Raw genomic sequence first — 19927 nt, 5'->3', positions numbered from 1 at the left:
TGCTGTAGAACCTTAAACACGACATATCCAATGACATTAAAGTGGGTCAAGTGAGTCTGTTCCAGCACCGCAGCTCTAAACTGAACTAACAGCCTTCTGACTCTGCTCTTCCAGCGGGAGTCTTTGTTGCAACAGTTGGCACCATAATGAACAGACAGTACACACTTTTGTGCTTTCCTGCCCTCTCCTTCTGCTGCTTCCACATTCACAATTTGAAAACATACACACACACACACACACACACACACACACACACACATCGTTTCTTCATTGTGTTGTTTTGGTGTGAAAGAGAGGGGAGCATCTGGACTGTAATGGGTGGGGAGTTCTGTGCTAAAAGCTTAATGAGCTAAACGAGTTCATCGGTTAGGTAGGCTGCAGCTCTGTTCCTCACTGAGTTTAAAGTCTGACACTCAGAACTTCTCCAGGGAGACTTGGGCTTGTTTACATGCGTGCATGTTTATGGAGATCATTTCATGCATTTTTTTAACCCCAAATAATCTGAAATGCATTGACTGCAGCTGTAACAGAGAGACAGCGTTGAAAGAATAAAGTAAACTACCCAATGTTTCCTTTCATGATGAAACACCAGCGAATGGGGTAAAAAGCACTTGGGCAAAGTGCCATACATTCATGCTGACAAGGCAGATGTTCAAAAAAAGTCTTCTTGTAAGTTTTTACAGTGTGGGAACTTCCAAACTTTTTAAAACTGACTGATATCATTGATGGTATGACATGCAGTCATCCATGCTATGTTTTTTGTGGATCATCACTATCAATATCATCCAAAGCACAGTGGAAGCATTTACTGCTTCCACTGTACTAAAAGTGAATGTAACGAGTGTTGGCAAGCATGTTTTACCTCTAGTTCCTCTCAGTTCCACATATTCCACTCAGTAAGTGGTAACCGTGAAAACCGAGCTTAAATGAGCACGAACAAGTTGATATGTTGTTTTTAAAATTCAATGTAAATTAAGTGTTTTGTTCTCCTGCCCTTTGTTTGACTTCAAAACAGATTCTACAACAGACCAACTATTAAAGTAGACCTGCTGGTGATGGTTAGGTTTGTGGGTCGGGGATCTATGTAACCTCAAAGTTTTCTAAGACGTGTGTGTGCAGATTGCAGGTAGAGAATCTGAGCGAGACTGTGAGGTTGTTCTGAGAGCTGACGCTGCTTACAGTCAAGAAGGGAGACGCAGTGAGCACCACTCTGCACCATCTGTTTGCTCTCTGATCAGTGACAGACAAACCAACAACCATTAGACATTTTTGCACAAACACATATTTATTCCACGTCTAAGAAAAGACCCGATTTTGATACAAATTGGACAACAAAGATCTGCTTTAGTTAAACAGAATATGTTTAATTTACTCAATTAACATGGAAACACAGATTAGTTGAATCGTCTAAAAACAAGGATTCCTGAAGTCAACCATGAAGGTTTTGAACAGTTTACAACATTTTTAGAACAAACACCTTCAAACCAGTTTGAAACTTTACATCAGCAAATAATAATTCAATAAATCTGTCATCTTTTACTGCAAAAAATTGTTCCAGAGAAATAAATCTGCAGCGTAAAACCAGCAGGTTTAGCAGAATAGCAGCACAGTCCCCCGTCTTCGTTTTGACAGGATACAGAGGGCCTCAGCATTGAGCTGGAGGTCACATGTGTTTTGGAAGCATTATGAGATCAGTACACGCCTCAGTGATTCCTATGAAACTGAGTTGAAGTGTAAAAATACAAAAGGTGCACAGCTGGACTGATCAAAGAGAGGAGCTGAGTGTTCTGTCAGACTCATGTGAGCCAGATGATGGTGCAGGTCTGAAAGTACTGTCCCATCATCCTCCGCTGCTATTAGCAGCGTGTCTATTCACTGCGCTTCAGCAAAACAACACAAAGATGAGCTTTACATTTTATATCATCCAGTTTTGCTTTGTTTGTTTTTTTCTGGTTTTTGTGATTAAAAACAACACTGGGAAAACAAGAGTTGCTTTATTTGACTAATTACCACACGCCTGATAACAATGGGCTTCCCTGGGCTTTTAGTTCCTGCAGCACCTGAACGTTCCTGAAGGGTTTGGAGACTTTTGTTTGGAAAGTAATGTAAGAAAACATGATGTCAACATGAACTTAATAATCTGCCTGATACATTTGTGGGATTGTTAATGCATTGTGGAGTGTTTAGCCTGATCACCCTGGTAGAGGGGTTGAGACGGCGAGAGATTTACTGGAAGCAAATGATGTGATTGCAAGCGAAAAGAGGAAGTGGTGTTGCCACGTTGTGCTTATACTATAAATAATGATTAATTAGTTACTCATTTATATAAATATTCAGTGCACATGGCCACACAATTTGCATAAGCTATAAACAACACTATAAAGTTATAAAAGATCATTTAAAACTATGGGAGAAACCACGAGACACACTATGTGCGCACAGGTCAGAGGTCAGCCCCAGTGTTGTAGACTGGGATACCCAGGTGCTCGTTCCCAGTGAGTGCTGATTTCCGGTGAACACTCACCACCAGGGTACCGTCAGGGTTAAGGGTCCCACTGACTGACAGGGGGTCCATATCCTCAGGGAACAGGGACTTATGGGTGAACGTGTCACTGATGCTGCCATCATCCAAAACCTGAAGCATGGAGATGAAAAGTCAAACAAGGGATTGACCAGCTGGGAATGAAAAGGAAGAAAGGGCACAGAAAAGTGAGAAGAGCAACAAGGCCGGGAAGGTGCTGGGGTGCAAAAAGAAGGTGAGAAGCAGTGAAAGAGATGGAGGCAAGGAGTGCTGCACTGCTCAGCTGGTGAAGAACAAGCGGGGGGAAACAGAGGCAGAGGAAAATGAGCACTGACTGCTGCTCTCTGAAGATGCTTTTTCACTGTTATAGGGCTTCGAGGCAGGTTGAACGCTTGTGGATTTTTGCCAATTTGCCTTCTTAACCCTGTTAAAATGATTTTCCTGGACTGCAGCGAAGGCTCTTCCCACTTCTCCTTCTGCTCTCTCACCTTTTAAAAATGATTAACATCAAACTGTGAGGGGAGGCGGAGAGCGAGAAAGCCGCACAGGCACCAAGCTCCAGCTTGTCTGCAGCTCAACAGACCACGTCCGAGTCCGATGTGATGGATATGACAGCGGCCCAGATAATTTTACTATACAACAGTCAGTCATTTTTGATTTACGAGAAGATGCTGTCTTCTCATAAACATGTTTTATTATGATAAATTCTGATTTTTCAAAATCTTTTTTCTGGCTTAAGAAATTATTTTATGTCTGCTTATGATCCCTCGTGTGATTTAATGTAGCACTGATGGTGAGACACAGATGGAACGGCCAAGCTTTGTTGGTCTAGGTGCATCTCTGCACTCCCACAGTCAGACAACAAAGTATTAACTCCCCACTTTTACAGCCTATACCACCAAGAGAGCACCAAATCAAGATTAACATCTTTTACGTGTTACATATGTGATTTTTTTTCTATCGTGCCTTTAACCATAATACTTTTATAAATGAGATGATACCTTGCTCAGGGGAACCTCATAGTAGCCGTTCGGTGGATTCAGTCCCCTGACCTTCCGATTATTGGGCGACCACTCTATTTACTTAACTATCCCTGTCATCCCTGCCACGTTTGACTATCACCAGCTCATCTTTTTTGAGAGTGTGCTACATGTTCCACCTTATACAGCCATGGAAACATAACTACAGGGAATACTTCCACTAGAAGGAATAATCCCTGTCAAATCCTCAAGACCAAACAGCTGCCTTTCACCATTAATTCACCTATACTTGTTCAATGGAAGCAACAACACAAAGTTTAGAATTTCTTCCTGAGACCAGGTTCTCTGAGGTCAGTTGAAGTATCAACAGCTGAAATAGATGCCTGGAGTCCCCTGGTTAAAGTGCTATGCTGGTTCATTATTCTCATGGTAACCATCGAGCTGTTATACCTCTGGCAAGGAAATGTTAAGAAAATGTTTCTGTATAAGGAAGTGTGTATGATTTATTTATTTTTTGTCCCTAATCATAACCAATTAGTGCCTAAACCTATCTGCATAATATAAAGTCTGACTTAATGCATAAATCTAACCAAACAGTGTCATTAAAGGTAAAGTGCAAGCAAAATGGTCCCAGCAGAACTTATTCTTGTCTTATGGTTGAAAGTCATATGATCTCTTCACCCTGTCTGACTCCTGACATTGACATTTGTAAATTATGATGAGGGCTTTCTGACTAAGTCAGAATGGAAGAATATGTTATTGTATTTGTTTTCAGAAACTCACAATAATCCCAAATTATTGGAGTCACTCATGGAAATTAGAAAGCATTCATAATAGTTAAAAAATTCAAAATATTAATCAGTGATTCAAATGGCAGATGTCATACTTTGTGATCAACAAACAAAACATTGGACATGACTAATGATAATTCATGGCAGCAGCTGATTTGTTTGCAGTGATTTTGTAACAATAACAGCTTTACCCAGACATGAGTGATGCATCCCAGCGGTCCCACGAGTGCGCTCATGCACATTTGCATGCTACAAGAGTTCACAAATACCCTGCTAATTCCCCCTCACTCATTCAGAAATCCCAAAACGCACATACACCTACACACCTTCTGGGCGTGGATGACCACGTGTTGGTTGTAGGCCAGCACCACTACGTCATGTGGCTCAAACTGGCTGACATCAGCTGACATGTAGTAGCTGTCTCCCAGACACCTCACTACACCACCTGTGCTGGTCTGTCCAACTGTTGCAGCGCCCCCCACAGGAGCTGCAGAATAAATGCACAAACATTACAACCGTATAAAGCAATATAGTTAATGCTCACGGAAATGTATCACAGACAAAATGTAGAAAAGTCCATCAACATGTTAACATTATGAAATATTTATATTTGTAAGACATTTGTTTTTGCTGAAAATATTGTGTTGTGTCTAAAAAATAAAGTCAGCTCCAGATTGCAGTTATGGTCTGTATTTGTATAGCGCTTTACTTGGTCCTAAGGACCTCAAAGCGCTTTACACAATACACAATCATCCACCCATTCACGCACACATTCACACACTGGCGATGGCAAGCTGCAGTGTAGCCACAGCCGCCCTGGGGCGCACTGACAAAGGCGAGGCTGCTGTACACTGGCGCCACCGGGCTCTCTGACCACCACCAGTAGGCCTCTAATAGCCTCTTGAGGCTGAGTCCCAAAGTGGGTCAATTGCAATGGACACCCACAAAGAAATAGCACAAATAATAGTATTAAAAGTGGATTTATAGAATTTTTAAAACAATCTTGGCCCTCATGGATAGTTTGAACCTTCATGAACATTTTTTTTACGGTTTTGAATCTTTTTTTTTCTTCTTTCTTCTTTTTTCTTCTTTTTAACTTTTTTAGGACTTTGTTAACCCTTCAAAGTTTTCATTACTAAGTAGTGTCACTGAAATTGACATCTTGACTTTGTTTTCTGTGTTTGTGTCTTCAGTAGCATATTTCAACAATATTGAATATAAAAAAGGCAGCACGGTGGTTAGCACTGTTGCCGCACAGCAAAAAAGGTCCTGAGTTCAATTCCACCATCAGGCCGGGGTCTTTCTGTGTGGAGTTTGCATGCTCTCCCCGTGTTTGTGTGGGTTCCCTCCGGGTACTCCGGCTTCCTCCCAAAGACATGCAGTTAGTGGGGATAGGTTAATTGGTTAATCCAAATTGCCCATAGGTGTGAATGCGGGATTGAATGTGAGCGCGAATGGTTGTCTATCCCTGTGTGTTAGCCCTGCGACAGACTGGCGACCTGTTCAGGGTGTACCCCGCCTTTCGCCCTATGACAACTGGGATAGGCTCCAGCGCCCCCCGCGACCCTGAAAAGGATAAGCGAATGGATGGATGGATAAAAAAGGCATACAAATAATATGTCTATTCTTAACATAGTTCTGTAAGCAAGGTGCAAAGCTAGCAAGCTAGCTAATGCATAACATAGCACTTCCATCTCTCCTCTAAATAGAAGAACTCTTGGCTCCTGAAAAACAAGATGGTGATTATCATGAAGCTGAACCAGGGCCTTCAAAGTGCAGAGTTAACAACCAATGGTGCCTCTATTTTCCATATACAGTCTATGTTTTCAGCTTAATTTAATAAGATGTTATTGAGTCAGTGCACTGTGTTTATTTACAAAGTCCACAGACTGGATTATTCGGAATTACTTATGGCACTAGTTCGTTTCTAACATGAAACTGAGAGTAACTGTTAAGCTTCCTTGAGAGGCACTGTCATTATGAAATTAGAAAAAATGTTAAATGAAGTCATTTAATTCAATCTTGTATTTTTAAAACAAAAATGCACAGTAAACACAAATTATTAGTTAATTTATGAGTTCTAAACAGTTTACTTAAACTACTGTGCATTTCAATGTGCCTCATCTATTAGTTTGACACTGAACGTTTTAGCTCCCCATACAGAGTCCTGAGTCTCAGTTGTTTGGGTTGTTTCCAGATTTTAAACCACAACCTGTGCACTTAGAGGCCCGTGGACGTCCGACAGGGACAGACTGAAGGGTCAGTCTGGGCCGTCAGTGTGTTTTACTGCTAGTCAGAAATAAACAATGTTTTGGTAAAGAAGAGACACAACAGGGCAAGAATTGCTTTCATTTTATTTCCACCTTCAGTCCCCATCAGTTCTCAGGTAGCTCATGAGAAATGAAAATATTCCTATTCAGTGAAATAAAATTTTTAGTCCGGTTATTGATTTTGCTTTAATCTGCCTGTGGGATCATAAACCTTTTATTATTTCTGGTCGTTACAGCTCTGTGCCCTGTGCAACATAACTCATTTAACACGCCATGATAAGTCTATATCTGCACTCCACCTTTGCTGTAATAATTTTCACCTTGCTATTAAATGCACTGCATTTATACAGCTCTTTTCCAGCCTTATTGACCACTCAGAGTTACTTCTTTATGTTGTCTGGCAGACGATGTCTGGAGCCATGTGCACTCTCACAGCTAAGGCTGATTGCTGTTTTTCAGGTCTTTTTTATTCATTTAACCTAGAACAGTAACATGGATTACTAAGACCTCTTTTCCTCCTTATGTGCAAAATAAAGAAAAGAGCTACGACTTACCATCACGGTACTCGTGAGCAGCTGCTCGAAAACAGCTAATGTGGAGCACGATGAAGCTAAGATGACCTTTTTTGTGCACTTTTGTCACACATAATAACAGCAAATTAAATCACATCGATCAGATCAAAGAATACACAAACCCTAGGACCTTTTGATCAATATTTTTTTATTGGCTGCTGACCCTTTGCTAAGCCCCTTCACTGAACAGTGACTCAAACCATAGCAGGTCTTCAGGCTTGTGATTTTTGTTCTTGCTGAAGGATCACAAAAAATAAAAATACATGTTTTTATGTCTTTATGAAACTAAAAACAGAAGCACAAATGTGTAAGTTATGCATTTCTGTGTCTTTATGTGCGCCAGTGTAGATCAATCCAGATATTGATAGTATCGATACAAACATTGGCATCATATCGATACTGGTGTGATAGGATCCATACTTAATTTCTATCCTCTAACAACAGAAGCTGACCCAAAGTGCATTAGAGACAAGCACATTTACATTCCAGCTCTCCAAACAAACAGCTTCAAAATACATGAAAAGCTGAAAGATGTGTTTTGTTGTATTAGCTAATTACTGTGGAAAGTAAAAATCACAATGTGGTAATTAGAAGTGTTCAGAATTTGCAATTTAACGACGATTAATCTGATAAATCATAGCACTTAGCTTTCCCCTGATCTTATAGGTTAAAAGTATCGGTAACCTACTGATATCAGCATTACTGGCCCTTGGTATTGACTGAATAGCAAAATTTGCAATATTTCATGATCAAAAATGCACAAAATTACACAGGAACATTTTCTTTTTGCAGTATTTTGTGGCCAAAAACATTGTAAAAGTTTAGCTAGCTATAGGTTGGCATGACTAACTCCTGAGGTAATTAATGACTTCCAGTGCTCTGAGCTATAGAGTTGTTCCTCACTGTTGTAACTGCACAGGGATGCAAACATAGACATATAAATCATGGATGTAGCTTCTGGGTCAGAAAAACCAAGCAAGTGCAGAAGTGCCTTAAACCTTAAAAAATTAAGTCTTAAAAAAAAGCCTTAAAAAATTAGAAATATCCTGTCTCAGAGTGACGCTGAAAAACTAGTTCATGCATTTATTACTTCCAGGCTGGACTACTGTAATTCATTATTATCAGGATGTCCAAAAAACTCACTGAAAAGCCTTCAGCTAATCCAAAATGCTGCAGCAAGAGTACTGACAGGGACTAGAAAGAGAGAGCAGATTTCTCCTGTTTTGGCTTCCCTTCATTGGCTTCCTGTTAAATCCAGAATTGAATTCAAAATCCTGCTCCTCACATACAAGGTCTTAAATAATCAGGCCCCATCTTATCGTAATGACCTTGTAGTACCATATCACCCTATTAGAGCACTTCACTCTCGCACTGCAGGCCTACTTGTTGTTCCTAGAGTATTTAAAAGTAGAATGGGAGGGAGAGCCTTCAGTTTTCAGGCCCCTCTTCTGTGGAACCAGCTTCCAGTTTGGATTCAGGAGACAGACACTATCTCTACTTTTAAGATTAGGCTTAAAACTTTCCTTTTTGCTAAAGCATATAGTTAGGGCTGGACCAGGTGACCCTGAATCCTCCCTTAGTTATGCTGCAATAGACGTAGGCTGCTGGGGGATTCCCATGATGCATTGAGTTTTTCCTTTCCAGTCACCTTTCTCACTCACTATGTATTAACAGACCTCTCTGCATTGAATCATATCTGTTATTAACCTCTGTCTCTATTCCACAGCATGTCTTTTATCCTGTCTTCCTTCTCTCACCCCAACCGGTCGCAGCAGATGGCCGCCCCTCCCTGAGCCTGGTTCTGCCGGAGGTTTCTTCCTGTTAAAAGGGAGTTTTTCCTTCCCACTGTTGCCAAAGTGCTTGCTCATAGGGGGTCATATGATTGTTGGGGTTTTTTCTCTGTATCTATGAAGCGCCTTGAGGCGACTTATGTTGTGATTTGGCGCTATATAAATAAAATTGAATTGAATTGAATTGAATTGAAAAACCTGCATTCTCTGCGAAAGGCCACCAGATGGTGAAAGCTGTGGTTGCAAAAACACCTCCAGTCCTAGAAGTCTGTGGAAAAATAGCTTTTTGACTTGACCTCTACGAACACTTTTCTGATGAGTTTATAAGCTCAGTTGTTCATTTCTGGGCATGTTCAATACAGTTATACTATGTTTAAGAAAAAGTATTATCTTTTGTGCAGTATTTTTGGCTAACTAAGTGTTTATAGCTTCCTTATTCGAATATTAGGTAAGAAGATGTTGAAAAAAGTGTTTTAATTTTAAATTTAGAAAAGAAAAGCCCTGTGTGAAGAAACCCAGAAAAATGCAGATGTAGCATATATTAACCTATACTGACACAAGAGTTCCTTACCATCATGCCCATAGAAGGGTCTGCTGTGCCTTCTGAATGGGGCCAGACAGTTTGGTCCTCCAGGGCCTTCCTCTCCAAACAGACTGGAATGATCGGCGTAGTCGAGAAAAGGCTCAAGAATTGTATCCAGTGAATCAGATGATCCACCCAGAGACCCCTCTGTGCAGTAAGAGCTAGAAGTGCTGTAGCGTGCTGACGAGCGGTACGATGAGGAAGCTCTGCGGCTTGAAGATGTCAGCGATGCCATAGTGAGGGACACGCACAGTGCCAAAACACAGTCTGACTCTTCGAGCAACCAGGCTTCAGAAAACAAGATTGTGTTTCAAATACAAGGCTCTACTGACAAAATACAGCAGAAGCAGTGGGCAACCAAAGCTACTCTCCAGCCAGAGGTCCTTGCTGTGGGCTTTTATAAAGCACTGGTGCATTGTGGGTCAGTGGAGCACACTGTGGACTTTACTGTACTGTATCTCTCCTGTGGCCATAAATGGCATTTTGTTTGACCACTGGGGCCAAGAATGTAACGGACAAACTGATAAGGAGTAGAGACCCTTTCTTATTCACACACACACACACACACACACACACACACAGGGCAGAGATAAGTAAAGAGGACCTCTTGGAGATGCTTCTGGCATGTAGTCAGAAATAGCAAAGTGATGGACTGACCCCACACGTGATGCAAGCACTTTATCAATAACGCATGAACAAATTGGCCATTGAAATCCTTCTAAACTGCTAATGGAATAAAAGATACTTTAAGATGTGTAACGGAGAGTGTTTTCCCCAGAGAACACATTTCAGAACAAAAGTTAAAGGTTGTTGTTTTTTACCTTTTTCCCTCCAGAAGAGCCCGTGTAAATGCAGGCCCTGTTGACCTTTTCCATTCCCCCTCTAAAAGCTTTAATTGTAATGACATTTGCCTTCTGATGATACAGTCGCCCTCCAAACAGTGCCACACATCAACAATGACATTCAAGAGCGTCACATTAATATGTTTTATGGTATGTTTGTTTGTGCATTTTTCATCCGAGGATGTGAAAAATGACATTCAGCAGCATGTCATTTTGCCCTTCGGGCTAACACCAGCCTCAGTCGGAGCAGGGACACAATCATGTACAACCTATAAACCTGAAACAATCCAGTTAATACAAGCAGCATACATCAACATGACAGTCCCAATTTGTGCTCTCAGGTGAAACACTTGTATCCGTCCTTGTATAAAATATTATGCATTAATAAATCCTCTGTTTTTCTTTTAAAGAGGCTTTTCAGAGCTTTTCAAACATCTTAATTATATGAGCTAAAAATGCACAAAACACACAAAATGGACAAACATTGAAAAATGTAGAAACTCAGTCGTGTGTCTTTCAGCATCTCACACTCAGAGGGGTAGAGGGGTTCATCTGTCCTGCTCCACCCCCACAGCGGTCCACTGTCTCCACTGGGAATAGTTTTAGTCTCTTGTGGCACATTATGGTCTCTGGAGCCAGAACATAGAGTCTCTGCTGACCTCTAACAGATGGTGTATCTTAGCTGCAACATGGATGATGGGATAAAAATGGTCAACTGGTGTTAATGAGGTAAAAGGCTAGAAATAGCAGCTGCTGTAAATTAAATCTTAAACTGTAGAAATTTTTCAAATTCGGCTGGAAACATGTATAAAATCATCAATTACTTTCAAATATCACGCCTAACAAAAAGCAACAGGCAAGGATGTGACTGTCTGGCCCTCTATTGGTCCAGACTGAAATATTTCATATTTCACTGATGAATTAATTGTTCCATGGAACTGCGTGCTTTCCAGCCATCAGACTTTGGTACTAATGCCTTCAAGCACACTCACTTTGTGTTCCTACCTGGCGGGTTTGAAAAAACAGACACACACAGTTTAAGCTTGGTTTTCTCGAGAATGAGCACACGCACAAAAAGAAGAAATTGATCTGACACTTGCTACAATCATGGCGTGTGTGTTGGTGTCTTTCCAGTGTGACTTGTGCTCGCACTTTCTGTAACTTGGCACGCACACAGTGCAGGTGGTTTGGAGGCACAAATGTGCAGTCAGGCTGGTCCGTGGTATATCGCTGCAGGAGCAAAGATTTCTATACACAGAGAGAGATTACTGCAGATGTCACAGGCTGGTAATGGCTGGACCCAGAAAGCAGACCCAAACAACTGACGTTAAGCCTAAATGGTTTATTTAAACAAATGGAGCTGGTATATGTACAGTGAAGACGTTTAATAGCAAAGGGCAGCGGACTGCTGGAACCTGGAAGAGGAGAGAGAGTTTTAGGTTCAAGGTTCTTTATTTGTCACATGCATAGTTATACAAGTATAACACACAGTGAAATGAAACCTGACACGCTCCTCGGCTGGTGCAAAAGGGGGGGGGAAGGAAGAACATGATATATAATATATACATTAGGTGAATGTGCAGTAGGAGCATGCATGCAGGTGAATTCTGTACATTAAGTGAATTAAATTAATGATGATTAGCAGTGACTGGCAGGCTCAGAGTGTGACTGAAGAGCATTCTTACTTAAGAGGTGACAGTTAAAGGCTGAGGCAGGCAGTCTGACTTCTGTGAGTCATGTGGTGAGCGGTGGAGAGTGGGTTGGCAGGTAAGTACTGATATCCACTTTGTCTTGATGGGGGAAACAGCTAAACCAGGCAAATGCCAAAGCAGAGGACAGAGTATTTACAAAAACAAGACATCGCCACAGCCAGAGCCAAAAAATGATTTCCAGTATTTGCCAAAGAATGATTGGTCATATTTAAACTGCTGCAGATAACTTGTTGGCCTATAGTCTGTGATACGTATGTCAAATATGTCTCTCATGAATCATAAAAAGTATTTTTGAGCCACAAACAACATTCCTGTCACAAGGCAGAAGCTGCAATCAGTTTTTGGCAAAATGACTTTTATATAACCTTTATTTATCCAGCTATAAAGTCTCAAAGGACTGGATTGAATATAATGTAGCTACAATAACACTGAGTCATAATGAGACTTGCAGAATAGGTACATTTACCAAAATAAACAAAGATATTACACGTAAAAGACAAAGAAAAAAAAAAAAGAGAACAGAAATCTCTTTCTGGCACAATACTGACCCTTAAGTACACAGTTTTGATAATGATAACAGACTGCAGGTGTGTAACAGCCAGCCTGAGGAAATGTGATTGGTGGTTATGCAGGAGTCCGCCCACATCTCCACCGGAAAGCACAAAGACAAGAAAAACAGCTCCACCACAGCTTGTCCCAATCCTAACAGGAAAAGACCAAACATTCAGCAGAATTAGGGCAGATTTTTGTTGCAATGTAACGTAACGATTACTGGGCTGTGCAAACATCACAGTTTACACCAGGGGTAGGCAACCTTTCTGATGATGAGTGCCATCTCAAATTTCCTCAGCAGTCAATGTGCTATATGATTGTATTAGCAATAAATTTAATAACGCTCTATATTAACAGTTACACACTATATAGAACAACTTTATAGAATTATATTTGTTCACAGATGTTGGCAGCTATCAGTGAATTGTTATCAGCTATTTTGAAACAAAAAAAGACTTTTTATCCATAACAAGAACAGCAAATGAAATACAACAGAAAATGCAAATGCTATTTATGGTCTTCTCACAACAATGATAAGAAAAATAAACTGGGCCAATATGGCATGTTTGTTAATACAGAGATACACATGTTAATGTGATCTATCCTCTCCCACTCAGAGACACAGGTCTCCGAGTGTCCAGCATTCAGACGGCTACCTGAGGACACTCATGTGAGAGAAAATCTGCTCACACAGATATGTAGAGCCAAATACTGTCAATAAGGCCTTTGCAATGTTCTGAAGACAGTTAAACTTGTCAGGTAGTGATGTCCAGCAGGCGAAAATGCAAGCTCCATGAACACGCACAGCTATGGATTCCAGCTGCGTTCATAGTTCTGCAAACTTTGACCCCCACAGAGTCGAGGTTTTCACTTCAATCAGCTGCATTTTGATGTCACATTAACTGGCATTAACTCAGCCAGTTAATGCGAGACAAATCCAGCTGCTCATTAAAGCTTTCTGGTTTGATCAGAAAAGAAAACATTGGTCCATACGCCTGGAAGTCCTGAAAGCGCATTGTGAATTCTGTAAGTTATTTTTAGCCAATTACAAGTTGAATCTGGTAGTTGGGGTTGTTAGCTAAGATACCGTCATTAAGAAGCAGCACAACTAATGTGTGTATGCGAGCTAATTTGCGATGTGCACCGCTGGCCTGGCCATTTATTTTTTAATGCACCTTCTCAGATTAATTCACTGTGTGTCGTGCCCAGACTGGGACAAAAAAAATGGGCCTAGGCACTTTGACTAAAGACCGGCCCACCAGGTATTATAGGGAAAGCCATAAAGCCTTTGGATGAAAACAAACGCTGTTGTGACAGTGATGTTCACTGTTCATCACCTGTTCAGCTCTGATGATTCAGTAAGGACATCTCCTGGTTTCATCTTCATGTTTCCCTCTCACCACATATCCAAACCGATATCATGACCAGCAGCTTTACAGCTGTGGCTCCAGTGAACATCAGCTGATACTAGAAATTAATATTAAATCAATTCTAACAACAGCTGACCAAGCTTAAACATGAAAGTGGGAGATAAACCAACAAGAGAGAAAAGCCGATCAGCTGATCATAGATCAGTTTTAATGATTGAAGTAGCAACAGGAGAGGGAGGGGGAGAAATAGCTGCAGTGTAAAGACAGAATAACTCCAGCTTTGCGTCTTTTTTCCATTCTAGCTGAAGTCCGGGACAAACTGTGTATTTTCTCTGAATACGCGACGATTTCGTTTTTTACTGGACGGTTGGCAACTCTACTAACTTGTCATGTTTCGGCTGTGTGCAGGCAGTAATTGGACTCGAACGCAAACTCACTAGAAAAGGGATTGAACTCAAAATGGCAGCTTTTATTGCTGAACAAAGAACAGCTACAAAACCTAAACTGAGAAGAATCTAACAAAACGCACACAGGGAGGCACAGGGAGCATGAGGGGGATCACAACACTGACACAGAGAAACACAGGGCTTAAATACACTGGGAAATAACGAGGGCAATAAGACACAGAAGGGGAGCACAGCTGGGAGAAATCAGACATAACGAGACCCAAGGGAAGCGAAACTCAATATATTCACGGAGGACACAGACCTTCAAAGTAAAACAGGAAATGTAACATAGACACAGACTTGACTAGGGGAGACAGAGCAACTAAGAAACACAGAGAACAATAACAAGGAAACAGAGGGCAGCTACTAAATACTCAGAAAACTAAAGAGAATACAAGAAAGCCAAACTAAGGCACTAGACTAAAGAATAAACTGGGGCAACAAAGAGAACTAAGATCATAATACAAAAACTCAGAGACACAAGAAACTCAAAACACTGGGTCACCAACCCAGGGCCGTGACATAACTAACCTTATGAATAAAATAAAGTTCACTATCAGTAACATCATAGCACCCACCCAGCTGTATATAAACTCTGTTGTGCTAGCTAGAACGCAGTACAAGTTATTGTAACTGACTGTAAAAGGTCAGCACAACGAAAAAAAACTACCCCTAAACTTGGTTTAAATCTGACCCAGATAGACTGCAGGTCATAACTTCTTACCTGAAGTTCAGTTCACCTGACACTCGGACCAGCAGCCGCCTCCGGTCTCACCTCCTCCTGTCTCCACTTTCCCTCATCCACCTGCTGGCTTTTGTGGAAGCTCCGCCATAGCCACCACCAAACAACTGAGTTATTTTTACACATTGGCCATCATCTGGCCAATCCACCACCTTTCATTGTTTATACCGTTAGACAAAAAAAATCATCGGCTGTAAAAACGAAAAATCACCACTGCATGGCCAGTCTAGCTATGGTCGTGCCATCAGTTAACCCCGGCACGCGTGCCCACCGTTGCCCCTGGTTTACACGAACAATGACCAGCAAGTTTCACGCCCTTATTTTTGCTGTTTTATTTGCATACACCGAGAGCCACGTTTACAACGTTTTAGACAAATTTCCACTGCTCTGTGATGAACAATAAAGATTTTTCTGATTTGGATTCTAATAAGTTACACCATGACACTAAAGGTGATGTCATTAACTTCCTGTTTGTTTTGCTTTTAACTGGATGTGAGAGTTCAATCTGACCAGGAAACTGAGAGCACTGCACACGTCAATTTTCAAATCAATGTTTTTATACAGCGCCAAATCACACCAACAGTCGCCTCAAGTGACTTTATATTGTAATGTAGACCCTACAATAATATATACAAAGAAAAACCCAACCCAGATGATTCCCCCTCCCCATGAGCAAGCACTTTGGCAACAGTGGGAAGGAAAAACTCCCTTTTAACAGGAAGAAACCTGTTATATGGTAACCACTTATATGGTAACAGCCTGGAAACACAATGTAGCCACGTATTTAGGAATAGTTTGACCCTTATTTGGAAAAGTAGAGCCTGATATAATGAAAATGCTTACTGGGGGGATAGATGATTTCTGATATATATTACAGATTATTTTCCAACCTGGAGAGTCACCCCTGGTGGTAAGTACAAAAATGCAGGTTTAAATAACAAGTGCGTTGGCTTCATTTATCAGTGGAACTTTTGGCATTACTGATTTTAAATTATAAAAATTATACAAAATACAATTACGGTACCTAAATTCATGGCATTGCTGACCAGCTCTACAAGCTGGAGGGTTCTGTATGGGTTTCTGAATTTTAGGTTAATTGAAATATTTAATGTCGAAGATAAGTTAAATTCAAGTACAGCTCTACAGCAGGTCTTCTATTAATATTCTGGATTTATATTGTCACAGTTTTCAGAATTCAAACTTTCTGTATTTGAATTTTCTTTAAGTCTTGACCCAGATACTACTGGATATGTTGAGCTCACAGCCTGAGCTGGAGCCATTCAAGCCCAAGTCTCATAATCAGATTTCTCACTCTATGGCAGAGGTCTGATCTGTTCATGGCTGCCTGAGCTGGGAAGATCAGATGTGGTTCCACTCTGTTTCACAGCCTTGACAAGATGAGATTTGTACCATGAAGAAGTCTTTTTTATTTTTTGAGTGTGTCATTTTTTTCCTCGGCCCTGGTGTCAACTGTATTTTTCTGTTTTGAAAAACAGATGTAAAGCTAATCTAAAATACTCTGTAGTGCAGGTACAAGGATAAAAAAAACAAGGGACTTTGCTCATCTTCGTAGGTTAGTATTATATGACATATTAATACTGTGCACTAGTACTGAGAAACATTTGCATCATTAAAAGGAATGTGAGGCTGAGAGCTGATCTCCTGTCATACTGAATTATCTTTCTAGGTCAGAAAGATGTGTTTTGCCTCTTCAGAGGAATGCAATGGATACATTACACTGCCATCTGATAAATGATGTGCCTGACTCACACCGAGCTTTTCTTTTTGTCTTGGAGAGAACCTCGTGCTCTGCTTTTTAACCCAGACAAAAAAAGATGATCAGAGAAAAAAACGCCTCCAAGGTGAGGAGCAAACAAATATTCCACTGGAAATAAGAGGGTAAATATGAGTGAAAATGATCCTTCTTCTTGCTATTCTGAAGTCAGAATGGGATGAAAGAGATATATTTCAACAAGACGGTAGCTGCAGACAGTAGGAGCCTAGTAGGAGTAGGGGTAATGAAATACATGCTTCTCATTTGAATGTAATCTGAATGCTTACTGATCTGACGGTCTCTGGTCCGGGAACATTTGGCCATGGAACTGTCACAAACATCTGCAGGTTATTAACATCTGGATTCTTCTCGAGTAATCACTACACCTGTCAACCGTTGTGTTGCTAAGCTCACTTCTCAACCAACTTAGTGATATATACTCACATTTCATTAGTATATTTATACTGCTTTTAATCCTCTACAAGAAAACTGATTGACTCTGTTCGTTTCTGTCTGTGAAGTTTTTAAAATGTTGTACTGAAACAACTTTTGATCAGTCAGGCATTGTTAATGGCAGAACCACAAACAGCTAATCACAGAGTGGCATTAAGACCATAAACTGTATATAAAAGATGGACCTCTCTTTCAAGTGTGAAAAGCTGATGTGGAAGTGCCTCAGGGGCAATTTTAGCCCATTTTTGGGGGTGCTTCAACATTACACCAGGTAACCTGCTGTGTTGAAAACGTGTTTTCCAACAATGTTTGCTACCCTACAATCCGTCCTGCTCTGTAGTAAAATCAGCGACATTTGACCGTCCTGTTGCTCCCTTTGAAATGTATATAGCCTATTTAAAATCTAAAACTTTAAATTGTCCGTAGCCTACTGTTGTTACCACTGTCCTGTTTGAAATGGATACTAACTAGCTAACTGACTACTGACTGGATGCCCATTAACCTTATAACTCCTGTTGTGTGTGTGTGTGTGTGTGTGTGTGTGTGTGTGTGTGTGCGTGTGTGTGTGTGTGTGTGCGTGTGTGTGTGTGTACGTGTACAGAGAGACAGCCAGGTTCATAATGGATATAAGGAAGTTTTTTTTCAAAAAAAGGAGCCACATTCAGGTAAAAGTGTAAGATCAAATGATCCGTCAATCAAGAATAATGTTGGATGAGTGTTTCAATATTTATCTTTTATTAGATGTTCATGTGGTTTGGTTATTTGCCTTTTGGTTGAAAGTACACTGAGAGAGGACTTTTCATTAGTGATCTTAATAGTATTTTTTTTTCATATTAATGTAATTTTTCATCTAATTGAATACAATCTATTTGTGTATGATTGTGAGTCCAAAGAGGGAGCGAGGAAAGAGGGGAACGTGAGGAGAAAGTACAAGGTCAGGAAGAACCAGGTAAGAAAACAGACAGGGAACAGTGACAGGCAAAACAGAAACTGTTAAACTGACAAAGAGAAAAAACCTGATTTTACTCACACAATCAGGAAGTTGTGTTCTCCCTATATTAAAGCTGCTGTACAGAATCTGCAAAACAAACTGGGTTGAAACATTTTTGACCCTCTAACAACATTCCAACATAACATTATCATTGATTGAGGAGATTAAAATTCATGATATATTTTTATGTGGTTCAGCCACAACTTTACTAAAACCTCAGCCAGTAATGGGTAGGCCAACTTTTGGACCGTCCAGTTGTCTGTATCACTGCCGCATCAGAAAGTGCCAAACAGCCCTGGTGGAGTGAGGAGCTGTAAAGAGAAGCAGATGCTCTGTTTATATTCTAAAAATGTTTTAAGCTAGCTCGTTTCAAAGATTCTGTACTGCAGCTTTAAATGTTTTCCAAAAGCACACATACCTTATCAGTGTTTCTCAAACTTTTTACAGTGTGTACCACCTGAGAAAATGTCAAACTCTACCAAACATGAAACTCATAAATCTTACAACACAAAATTAGTATTATTAAATTAGTCAAGTTAGTGTCTGCAGTAAAGATTTTTTCATACATTGTATACATTCTACCACAGGCCAAGTTGCCTCCATTTTTATATTTTTTTATTAATATTTTGTAATAATTTATTTGTAATAATTTATTCTGTTTTGGGAGTATTTTTTATGTAACTGTATTATATTATACATACTCATTAAAATTGAATCTCTGTCCAAAAAATGCACTCAGTTTACTTTTTACTCACCATGAGCATCATTCATTATTCTCCTGCAGTAATTAAGGTTAGGATATGTATTTCTTTTATTCTAATCCATTCTTCTTTTGCAGCATTTAAATAAACTTTATCAGATTTGATGGTTTTGTTACAGACTTTTCAAAATTTGGGGATTAAATTGTGTTAAAATGTACAGTGACAAAAACAGTGATGTTATGTTTTGTAACGAGGATCCAGGCACAGAGAGACTTGATGAATTTAAGAATCTTATGATTTAATAAAGGAATTTGCAGTCTTGCACAGAGATGGTAAAATTATAATGACTGATAACAGAGACGAAGACAACAGACGACGAGGACAGGGAGGAACAGGGGTTTAAATGCACCAAGGAGACAGTCAGAGAGAACTTGGGACAACTGGAGACATTTAAGGATGCAGGGACTAACAGAGACAGGGAAGAAGTCTCAACCTGACGTGTAAAGTCTATTTTGCCTGGCTGGGCAGCTCTCTGGGTACTCAGCACCCCCAAAGCTCTGATCCTGGAATCGCCCCTGAAGTGCCTTAAATCTGCATTCTTTATAGTGGCCTGTACGGGGTGTTTTCTGTGTTTGCAAAACGTAGTTGGGTCTAATGAGAAAATGGAATATCTTTTTATTATCTTTGTTTATATTTATATGCTGGCCACAATGTTATTATATACAGTTGATGTCAAACAGTATTTAATGTTGCAGAATATTCATGCTGGAGGCAGTCTGACTTCTGTGAGAAGTGTTGAAGAAATGGTCAGATAACATGTAGCCAAAAATGAAGTGT

At 40.3% G+C, this 19927-nt stretch overlaps 1 protein-coding gene and 1 long non-coding RNA gene across 2 annotated transcripts; both read right to left on the bottom strand.

Annotated features, from left to right (window-relative positions):
* Nucleotides 1-1962: 1962 nt before the first annotated feature.
* LOC120729603 (heat shock protein beta-7-like) lies at nucleotides 1963-10328 on the bottom strand. Its single transcript, XM_040025330.1, has 3 exons — nucleotides 9496-10328; nucleotides 4619-4779; nucleotides 1963-2635 (listed from the first exon to the last, which is right to left on the bottom strand). The coding sequence occupies exons 1-3, from the start codon at nucleotides 9740-9742 to the stop codon at nucleotides 2444-2446; spliced, it is 600 nt and encodes a 199-aa protein (XP_039881264.1). The 5' UTR covers nucleotides 9743-10328; the 3' UTR covers nucleotides 1963-2443.
* Nucleotides 10329-10429: 101 nt separating this feature from the next.
* LOC120729610 lies at nucleotides 10430-13030 on the bottom strand. The gene is made up of 3 exons (XR_005694959.1): nucleotides 12610-13030; nucleotides 12035-12156; nucleotides 10430-11764 (listed from the first exon to the last, which is right to left on the bottom strand). It is a non-coding gene; the product is annotated as an uncharacterized LOC120729610 (long non-coding RNA).
* Nucleotides 13031-19927: the final 6897 nt, after the last annotated feature.

Source organism: Simochromis diagramma, unplaced genomic scaffold (genome assembly GCF_900408965.1).
Source record: "Simochromis diagramma unplaced genomic scaffold, fSimDia1.1 OVJJ01000348.1, whole genome shotgun sequence".
NCBI lineage: Eukaryota > Metazoa > Chordata > Actinopteri > Cichliformes > Cichlidae > Simochromis > Simochromis diagramma.
The sequence above is the reverse complement of the archived record's forward strand: the minus strand, read 5'-3'. Positions and strand labels throughout refer to the sequence as shown.

Excerpts from the sequence above, each read along its gene's own strand:
- LOC120729603 (XM_040025330.1), bottom strand. The coding sequence starts at position 9,742 with ATGGCATCGCTGACATCTTCAAGCCGCAGAGCTTCCTCATCGTACCGC. Across the intron at positions 4,780-9,495 it reads ACCCTTCTATGGGCATGATG|CTCCTGTGGGGGGCGCTGCA; the intron begins GTAAGGAACTCT and ends TTTATTCTGCAG. Across the intron at positions 2,636-4,618 it reads TGGTCATCCACGCCCAGAAG|GTTTTGGATGATGGCAGCAT; the intron begins GTGTGTAGGTGT and ends TCCATGCTTCAG.